General features: G+C 41.5%; 1 protein-coding gene across 3 annotated transcripts in view; it reads right to left on the bottom strand.

Moving 5' to 3' along the window:
- Positions 1–208: 208 nt before the first annotated feature.
- TXLNB (taxilin beta) overlaps positions 209–10,586 on the bottom strand; it is a 59,240-nt gene continuing 48,862 nt past the window's right edge. For 2 of the 3 annotated variants that reach the window (XM_006020667.2, XM_025200298.1), the window contains exons 8-10: positions 7,291–7,383; positions 4,935–5,030; positions 3,188–3,742 (exon numbers count right to left, since the gene is read on the bottom strand). In XM_006020667.2, the coding sequence (XP_006020729.1) occupies positions 3,188–3,742; positions 4,935–5,030; positions 7,291–7,383 (744 nt within the window). Of the gene's footprint in view, positions 3,743–4,934; positions 5,031–7,290; positions 7,384–10,586 lie in introns of all 3 variants that reach the window. The other variant, XM_025200299.1, reaches the window with a different exon arrangement.

The raw sequence follows: 10,586 nt of genomic DNA, 5'->3' as shown, positions 1-10,586 counted from the left end.
TAATGTGTACACACAAGGTATGTCATGCCCAGGCAACACTTATTCTGTCATTCCCTATTTTAGGGGTGCTTAATTTATTTCAACTATTTTTTGGATGTTTGTAAGGATGTCACACATAACAGTGCTAAGGATATTATCTTAGTTGAAGAGAAAAGATGGTTTCATAAATGTGAGTATTGAAATGACAAAAAAAAGCCAAGGAGATGAGTAAAGGAAAAAAAAGGTTTAATAGATATATAAATTATGTTAATTAAAAAAAATCACCCTAACAACAAGCAAAGCTATATGGGCTTCTAAAGACACAAAACACTAGAACCCATAGAGAGTAAATCAAATGATTATAGATGTTCAGCTTCTGAAAGGATTTATTTAGGCTAAAATTATCAATACTAGGCACTTAAGTGGGATGATTTTCAGAAAAGATGACCATTTATGTAGGAGCCTGAATATGAATGTAGGTGTCCTACTTAGGCCTCAAAGTTTGAAAATTTCAGCCAGGATAGATAGGGCTAATATCCAAACAAACAACTGTTACAAATCATGCTAGGAACACTGATACCAGTTACCTTTCCCAAAAGATTGTACCAAACAGTGCAAACAGAAAAAGTTATATTAAGTCAACCAGGGTGAAGATCTCATTGGGAATGAGCAAAGAAGGTAAAAAGTGTTTTGGGTGAACTGCAACAGAATTCCCTTACCCAGATGGCAGTGTTTCAGCCGTACAAATGACATTCTTGGCACTTAAACAAAGTTTGCAATTTTTGCCTATGTAAATACCCAATAGCTACTGACCATATGTAGTAGGCTATGCACTGGCTGAGTGAATATGTATCTCCATATCTGCATATGCTGGTATGCATAATTTATAAAATTCCATCTTGCAAAAACTGACAACTAGCTGGTGCAAGATACAGGAGGAGCAGAAGGGTCTTCCACCCCATGAGCTGAGTGCTTAACATCCTTGGCTAGGGTGTGGAAGTCTTAGGTTCTAGGGTCCCTTCTTCATTCCGAGTGGTTTTGAGCCTGTATTTGTTCAACTTCTAGCACAGTGCTCAAACCACAGGTTAGGCATGGAAAGGCAATAAAAGGCCCTTTTTAGCCTTTCTTTTGAAGTTGGCTCCCTGAGCGTTCAAGAGACAAAGGATGTGTAGGGTCAGGCAAGCTGTGTAGTATATGTCTCAGTTACGTGACTGTTGCCCTGGATAAAAGACTTCTAGCTTAGTTGATGAATGTTAAATACAAGGGGCAGTAGCTCAGCTCCAAAAGGAGGGGCTGCAGGCATGACTGGATAGGTAGTGTTATGGCACTATGCTGACAATTCAGACGTTTACACACCTGGTTGAGGGTCCCCTGATTGCTGGGGGGTGCCCTATCTACTCAACTATTGGGGCTGAAAGATGGGAAGGGCCCTCCTTTTCCTTGTTCTTTCAATACGTACGCTCAGGTATGTGTGTACATTCCTAGCCAGCATATAGCCTACTACACATGCTCAGAAGCCATGCGGACAATTATGTATCCACACAGAATGTGTAATAAAATTGCAAGCAGTACAAAAATGCCACTTAAGCATTTGGAAACTGCCAGTTGGGTGGATGAAGGGTAAAGATTCTGTTCTTTGTGATCAGTCTCCCACTGATGACACTTTCTCTTAGTTCATCTACATTTCAACTTCAGTTTGAATGTGTAATATTCCAGCATAGTGGTTCTCATACTTTAAGAACCAATGGAACGCTGTCAGCCCTCAAAATTTGTCATAGATGACCATGTACCTTTATCATGAGAATTATAATAAAAAAGGCAGAGAAACAGCGTGACCACTTATTATGGCCTAATGAAACACCAATGGTTTATGTTCCACAGTTTGATAAAGACTGCTTTACAGCAGTTTAGGGATTATCAAGGTTTGCATGTAAAAGTGGATTTGCTTGGATAGAAAATTTCCTTGTCTAGCTTCTGGACATCTGTTCTCACACAGTCTATCTCTTTATAATGTTGACCTATTCAGGTCAGAATGGTATCTTGTGGACCCATACTGATTATAGAAAACACATGGTAGAGATGAGAGAGGTCTTGAAACTGCCTGATGTATTAAAAAAAACAAACCCAACTCAGACTGTGCTGACATCTAGAATGTTTTAATGTTCTTTTATTGCTCGAGATGTCTGTGTGGATGTGTAGGTGTGCAGGGGTGCACCTACAACCTTCCTCCTCTCCTGCTCACAACAGCATGTTCCCACATTCCTCGTACCCAGAAGGAGCAAGGACAGGTAGCATTCTGGGCAGCAGGATTCCAGGAAAGGGGTGAGGAAGAAGCTATAGGATTACATTTCTGTCTGCACCCACTTGTGCAGCAGGACTGGAGCACATGAGGGAATCTGCTTCATTCTCATGGGCGGAGCAGTCTATGCAACATTGTCTCTACTCTGCCTCCCATTCAAGGGCTGTTACTTAAAAGCCAGCATCTGGCCTTCAGGATTAAACCACTAATTCTGTGAGGAATCTAGCAAAGGAATTTTTTTTCCTTTCAGCTGATTCTGTTGAAAGCAGTGACATAACCACAGCCCTAAACAGAGGTGAGGGTCAATGTTCAGTGCTGTGAGTGTTTATACTATACACAGTTGCCAATGACAGTGAAATCTTACAACAAATGAGCCTGTTGTTATTATCTGTCCTGGATTTGACTAAGCTCATTGAGGCTTTCACAGCATTTTGCTATGATTACAAATTCTCACCTTCTTTCTTAAAATCACCTGGTGCCTAAAGAGGCATCCATTATGTCATACCAAACCAAATTGACACAGTTGATTATAGTTTTAAAAAATGTGCATCTGTATTGCAATAACTCTTAAAACACAAAGCCTCAGTGGTTTCGAGTGATTTTTGCCAAGTGCAGTGACTCATAATGCCTGGAAAGAAGTTCTTGCAATTTTTTGTTTTATAATTTACTATAATTAAGAAAATATGATTGGAGTACAAGGGACAGCAAAACTGAAGACCTATTGTTACAGTACAGTGGTGGCAAAGAGGAAAATTGCATTATATGCTCCTACAAACAGCACAGTATCCTACAAATACGTTTCAGCATGTTTTCAAGCCCTATTTTTTGCTGTTTTGTTTTTAAAATCAATCTGGGGAGAGTAAGAGGAACTGTGATTGGTAGAAAATGAGCCTGAACACTGCATTGTATTTAATCTACTCCTTCCATGTCATTATCTGGTGTTTGTTGTGTGGGCTGATCTTGAGTTGGCCACTGAGCCTGAGCTCCTACACATTCTTCATCCTTTGGCTCACTTTCAGTTGGCTTCAGTGCTGGACTTGCTGGCTCTGAGTGACTTGCTATCTCAGGCTGAAGGGTGGGATGAGGCAGAAGTTCTGGCTCTGGTGGGGGCAGAGGACTGCATGCTTGCATGTCACAGGTTTCTTGATTGGTGTTTTCATCGGAGACTGCGAGGGGCTGTTCCTTGTGATGAGTCACCATGAAAGCTGCAGCCAGATTCTTCAGCATGTTCTCATCAGCAGTGTACAGCTCTGTATTAGGCTGTTCAATAACAGAAGGACTTGCACCGGCCTCCTCTTGCAAGATGTCATCATTTCTATCCTCCTCTTCTAACTCTTCAGGGAATTTTGCATCTCTTATTTTTTTGTAGAGTTCATTCCTCTCTTCCTGCAGAGCTCTGCAAAGGTTTTCTAGCCTCTGGATTTTCAGCACAAAGCATTCATACTCCTTGGTCCTCATTGCTTTCTGTGATCAAATATAAAAAATCAAATCAGGATAGAGAAAAACGGAGTTTGTATTTGTGAGTCATGCAAGTATGTGGCAGTTCTAAAGATACAACTTCAGCTATATTCAGCTCTCCTTCCCTAAGTAGCTGATTTTCACACAGCGGTGCAATGCAACTGAAGTCTTCCTAAATAAGCACAAAGAACTTAAGGAAAATTCACCCTACTGCACTCACGTTTGTCACTTCTGTGGTGCTCGAGGCATTCTGCAGGCCTTTTATGATACATAGACACAGTGATGAATAATCTCTAGCAATAAAAGAACATTAAAACATTCTAGATGTCAGCACAGATAAGCACCAGAAGACTGTAAGTCTTATCTAGACTTTTTGCAAGACTGGGTTGGCATTTTTATGAAAAAACATCTCTTATGCTTTCTGGTTCCACTTTACTGCCAGCTAGCCAAAAAAGCTGGGGGGCTATGATAGGCCCTGGTTTTGGCTCTTTGGGTTTATCTACACAGTCAGCTGAAGGTGTTAATTTAAAATGCATTACAGCACCAGACCTCTTGGTGGAGGCTTTAATTTAGAAGTAAATGGACTGGTAGTTGAAGTGAACTAAAGCCAATTTACTGTTCCACACAGGGGTTGCATGTGGCCAAATGCAGCTAAAATTTATACCTTTACCTAATTTGGCTTAAACCCCCATGTAGGCAAACTGTGAATATACACAATAAGCCAGATACAGTAATATCTAGGCCCTGACATATATGGTATTTTTCCCCGAAAAAGATATCCTTAAGAATGTACTACAGGGAGTAACAAGGAATAATGGCCATAAATTGATGGAGAGTAGATTCAGGCTAGTCATCAAGAAGCACTCCTTCACAGTCAGGGCGGCTAGGATCTGGAACCAACTTCCAAGGGAAGCGGTGCTTGCTCCTACCCTGGGGGTCTTGAAAAGGAGGCTAGATAATCACCTAGCCAGGGTCGTTTGACCCCAGCGTCCTTTCCTGCCCAGGGCAGGGGGTCGGACTTGATGATCTGCTCAGGTCCCTTCCGATCCTATCAACTATGAAACTATAAGAAAAGAGATCTCAATCCAGAGACCATCAAAATTAATTGGAGTTTGCCCACTGTCACTGGAACATATGGATCAGTCATAATTAACTCTGAAGTGTGAAGAAACATTTCAAAACAGCTTCCTCTCCTCACCTCCTCAATCATGTCCAATAGAGCTTTGTTACAGTTCTCAAACCGGGATTTCCATGTAGCTGTGTCTTTTTCCAGCTTCTTCATCTTCTTAGTCATCTATACAAACAGGAAGATAATCTAATTCATAGCAGGAAATCCAAATAGTTAACCGAAGTAAGAACAGAATTTAAGCAATCTTTTCTTTAGGGCATACTTATAGCTCAGGTGCCAGTAACTGCAGTGAACATAATATTGCCATTGTCAAGGAATGATGACTGAGTAATAACTCTCACCATTAACCTTGTTTAGTTTTAATTCCTGAGGGCTGAAATTTGACACACAAGTCCCTCTTGCCATGTGCCTTCCACCCTGATATCTACTCCTTTAAAGGTGGAGAAGTTTATTACACAGTTAATTATACATGTAGGAAATACAAGTTCAAGCTGGTACCTGTGATGGAGGCAAGTAAACATTTCTCAAAGGAAAGCTATGTAATGGGAAGGGATACCCAGGTCTCACCAAATAGCCAAAAGTGGTTACTCCAATACAAAGGGTCAGTTTATAAACTCAGTGCTGTTCTCTTTTACCATCTCTTGCAAGAGAATGATCTGCAGCCAATATCAGTTTTATACCAAATTTATCAGGAGGTGGAGGAAATTGAAAGACTGTGGAAAGGGAGATTCCTGATTACTAAGTCTACTCAATTCATGTTCTGTGGATTTCACAGAACTGCAAAATCTGGGATTGTCTGCAAAATCAACTTAAAAAAGACTTGATAAAAATAAAATGCTGGCAAGCCAGTGGTCCTCACTACTGCTGCAACCTAACCTTGCAGCCTGGCTGGGGGTGTGGGAGGCACCAGCTGGAGGGGTAGCATGAAGTATGGCAGATAAGATGGAGGCCATCTTGTCCTTCCGCCTTCCCCCCTCCCCCCTCGCCCCCCCGCTAGGATTTCTCCACCAATCAGCACTGAGGGGCAGGGCCTCTGGAGTTCATCCAGGAAATATGAATGAAATTTGCTATTTATGCCAAGAGCAACCAATGAAAATTGTTTATTTTCTCTGCAATTTAAGTAGACCCCGTCCTACGAGGTATTGGCAGTTGGGACCTGGACATGATGGCTCAAGAGGCGACTTCCAATTCTGTGTTCCTTCCACTTCCATCTGAAGTCTGAGATGCTTCTGAAAGCAAAGTCCCTCTTGGCTGCTTTTACTAAATTTAAAGTACAGTTTCCAGCATTGGAAAGGATTCTTTCTCCTTCCTTAATAGTTTAAGATTTCCACTCTTGAGGACAAATACTGAGGTACTCTTTAGGCCTATACTGTGCTCACCCTTGCCTTGGAGGGAAGAGGGAAAACCATGTACCCTGTGGCTACAATAGCACCTCCAGCACTGAAGATCATTAAAGTTTCCATGATCCGGGACACCAGCATTTTGCATCCTGAAACACATGAACTGTAAGGGTCCAATTTGCTTTTGTGTTTGCACTTTGCTGTTATTGGCACTAGTGCCAAAAGGGGCCAGATTTGGTTTGGTCATATTTAAATTCTCTTTGTATTGGAAGAAGCAAATACACAAGGTGCACAGTGGTGGTGAATAGGGCTCTAAAGATTGATGCCAACATTTTTGCCAACTCATATATGATATTAAGTGGACACTATATAAAGCACTAGGTTAGATTTTAGGTATCCTTTGGATTGTTCCTCTTTATTCTTTCAAATCATTTTGATTTTTTGCTGGAGAAGAGACTGGAATATTCAACCTCCAGTGCTGAGAAGACACAGAGGGGTATAAACTCTAAGCTGGCAAAAATCATCATAGCTCCATTAGGTCTACAGAAGAGCTGGACTCACATGTTTCTGTAAAGAGCAGATCCTAGGTCCATTCTTCTACTGGACTTTGAGCATGGTAGTGGTTTTCAATCTTTTTTCATTTGCAGACCCCTAAAAAAAGTGAATGGAGGTGCAGACCCCTAAAAAAATTGAAAATGGAGGTGCAGACTCCTTTGGAAATGGAATGCCATTTATAGATTAATAGATATTAGAGGTTGGAAGGGACCTTACATGATCATCGGGTCCAGCCCCCCTGCACTTGGGATCTAAAACTTTATTTTCATAGTCATCTTTCATGGATTCCTTAGACATAGTTTGTGGACCAAAGGTTGCAAACCACTGGAGTATGGTATCAGCTGACAATAGAAATTAGAAATGTACATTGAAAGTATATCAGAGTCATGTAATATGATTGGTCTTGGTGATCAATGTATTATTCTACCATGTGTGCAGAAATCCAAAGACAAATAATCACCAAAGAGAATCATCCAAATCAAAATGAAAAGTGTCAAGAGCTGTTTTTGGAAATTATCTGTGCTACTTACTTTCTCCATCTCCTGTTTGAAACTAGCAAACACCTCGTTACTTTTTGTCAGCGTTTTCTGGAATTCTTCAAACCTTTCAGAGTACAGAGTTATCTACAGATCCAGGAGCAAAGAAAGGAAAAGAAAGAAAAAACAGATCAGCTTTACAATCCCCATGAGGGCAAACTGATTTTATTCGATTAGCTCTTATTTAATTAAATGTGAGGGGCATAACTCTAACTAAATGATAAGATATTTTAGTGGCTGCAGACCAGCTTCTGTTTGGAGATCTGAAAACACTACAAAAACTTGAGTGAATTTAGCCTTTCTATACACTTATGAGGTCAAGAAGTATTATCATTTCTCTATTACAGAGGAGTAAACTCAGAGAGAGAGCAGAAATATTTTAGCTAATATTTTCAAAAGTAGCTGGAAACTATTGCTGAAAATCAGGCTCAGCTGGTTTTATGTGCCCCTCCCCCCACTTCCCAAAAAAGAGGAGAAAGCCCCAATAAGTGGTGACTGCTGAAAATGTTTGCATATGTGATGTCCTTAAGTTCTCTCAAGCAGACAGCAGTGAAACCTAGAAAAGAACCCAGGGACTCTTGTTTTAACTACAAGACCTGAATATAACACCTGCATAAAACTATCATATTTTCCCATGTTTCTAGAGAAATGAACAGACCAGGTGCAGAGGGAGGCTACCAGGAGATCATAGGAAAGGAGGGTCTATTTTTTGAGAAGCAACTAAAAGAGATTAGTTTGGCAGAACTAACAAGAGGCCTGGCAAGATGTAGGCTGATCTACAATATGATTGTTGCTGAAGATAAATATGTAAATGAGGGTAAACACAAGAGAGAGACAAGATTTAAGTTGAAGGGCAATGTGAAATCTGATGGGTCATTCTAAATGTTAATTAGATGCTTAACAATACTACTGTTAGTTACTGGGTCAGGAGCCAGGACACCTGGCTTCAAATCCCAGTGCTACTGCTTTCTTGTGAAAGTCACTGCACTTCTTTGTGCCCCCTTCCCCACCCTTCCCCCTTCTTTCCCTCCCACCTTTTGTGCTTCATTATAGTATAATTCTTTCAGAGTAAAATATGCCTGTCCAATGACAAGCCCTGATCTTGGCTGGGGTCTCTGGATCGCACTAATAATAATAATACATATAATCTAAATTTAATAAACAAATTAATGTGCTTTATAGTGTCTGGATTAGGAACCATCCCTTGTTATGACCATGAATCATGTTATCATAGGGAGATAAAGAGCACTTAGCTTCACTTTCATGGTTTGGCAAGGCATGTCCATACCCTCTGTATGCTGTTCTTGGAAGCCACAACATGAAGGAAGTCCTGCCCGATTGCTTCCACTCTGCATGTGCCAACTCCCCAAATGAGGCAGTGGGTGTGTCATTGGCATGCGCTCAAGGCCACTCTAAGGCAGCTATGTTGCTTCATTTCTGGGAGTTAGTGTGTATTGAGTGGGAGTGAATGGCCAAGAGGTGCTTTGTGCTGGTGCTCCTGTGTGTGGCATGGAGGTGGTGTAGACATGCTCTTAAATTCCTTGTGTGGGTGAAGACCCTGGGTAAAAAGAGACAGCTGCTGCTGCTTCAAGTATAAATGTATAGATGTAGTGCTATAGGAATTAGAACCCTCCCACCATTCTGTTAATTATGTGCTTGAATGAGCAGAAGGTAGTTCTTTAAATGAATACGTCCTCAGAAAGATGGTGGCTCCATTTGCAAAGCTTGGGTGTGGAGTTACAGTGAGGACTCTCATGAAGTCACCACATGTTTTACATTCAGTTCAATTTGTTATCTTTAATGTAGGGTCTTATTCAGACAAAATGAAAGGCCTCTATTAGCTTTTATCTAATGCTTTCTTTCAAAATATAAAGCACAAAGTGATAAGCAGTACACTTGGACAGCATGTGCATTATATTGAATCAGATCATCACACAATAGGTGTGTGTTTTGAGTTAATACCAAGTACTTTTAACTATGATGAGCATTTGAGTTCTCCAGCATAAGGTGCACACTACTTTTTAAGTGTTTGATTAGCTCTGGTGCTAATGTTACTGTTTAGTTCAGTGGAAGCTTAGCTGCTCCTTGGAAATGGAGCAGAATATAACTCTGGTATTACACTGGGCAAAAACGATGCCTCCCATACTGACAAATATCGTTTCCTCATTCCATAGGCTTCCCAGTCTGTCTATATCCATACGCTGTCTCTAATTTGCTTAGGTTATCTGAGGCAGGAACTGAGTTATTTGTTCTGTGTTTTAACAGCACCAAGTACAATAGGAACTGGTCCAAGACTGGGACTTCTCAGAGCTATGGCGATGTAAGTAATAAATAACAAAGAAGAATTACTGAAATATTTTAAAGTAATTTCATAGATTTCATAAACATTAGGGCTGGAAGGGACCTTGGAAGATCATCGAGTACAGCCCCCCGCCCGAAGGGCAGGAAGTCAGCTGGGGTCATAGGATCCCAGCAAGATAAGCATCCAATTTACTCTTGAAGGTGTTCAATGTAGGTGCTTGAACCACCTCTGATGGCAGGCTGTTCCAGACCTTGGGGGCTCAGACAGTAAAGAAATTCTTCCTTATGTCCAGCCTGAAATGGTCTTGCAGTAGTTTATAACTGTTCGACCTTGTCATCCCTTGGGGCGCTCTGGTGAGCAAACGTTCCCCCAGATACTGGTGGTCACCCCTGATAAACTTATAGGTGGCCATCAGATCACCCCTGAGCCTGCGCTTTTCCAGGCTAAAGAGTCCCATGGCTCTCAGCCTGTCGTCGTAAGGTCTGTTTTCCTGACCTCTGATCATGTGCATGGCTCTTCTCTGCACTCTCCTAAGCTTCTCCACATCCTTTTTGAATTGTGGAGCCCAAAACTGGACTCAGTACTCCAGCTGCGGCCTCACCAAGGCTGAGTACAGGGGGAGAATGACATCCTGGGATTTGCTTGAGAAGCATCTATGGATGCAAACCAGCGTTTTGGTCGCTTTACTAGCCGCAGCATCGCATTGAAGGCTCATGTTCATCTTGTGGTCAATGATGACCCCCAAGTCTCTTTCTTCCATAGTGCTAGCCAACATAGCACTGCCGAGCCTATAAGGATGCTGCGGGTTTTTCCTTCCAAGGTGAAGAACCTTGCATTTTTCAGTGTTAAACACCATCAGGTTCTCATCCACCCATTTGCTGAGCCTGTCCAGGTCAGCCTGGATCACCCCCCTGTCTTCTGGTGTGGATGCTTTGCTCCAAAGTTTGGTGTCATCGGCGAACTTGGCCAGTCCGCTTCTGACTCCAAT

The sequence above is a fragment of the Alligator sinensis genome, unplaced genomic scaffold (assembly GCF_000455745.1).
Source record: "Alligator sinensis unplaced genomic scaffold, ASM45574v1 scaffold542_1, whole genome shotgun sequence".
NCBI classification, from domain to species: domain Eukaryota; kingdom Metazoa; phylum Chordata; order Crocodylia; family Alligatoridae; genus Alligator; species Alligator sinensis.
The sequence above is the reverse complement of the archived record's forward strand: the minus strand, read 5'-3'. Positions and strand labels throughout refer to the sequence as shown.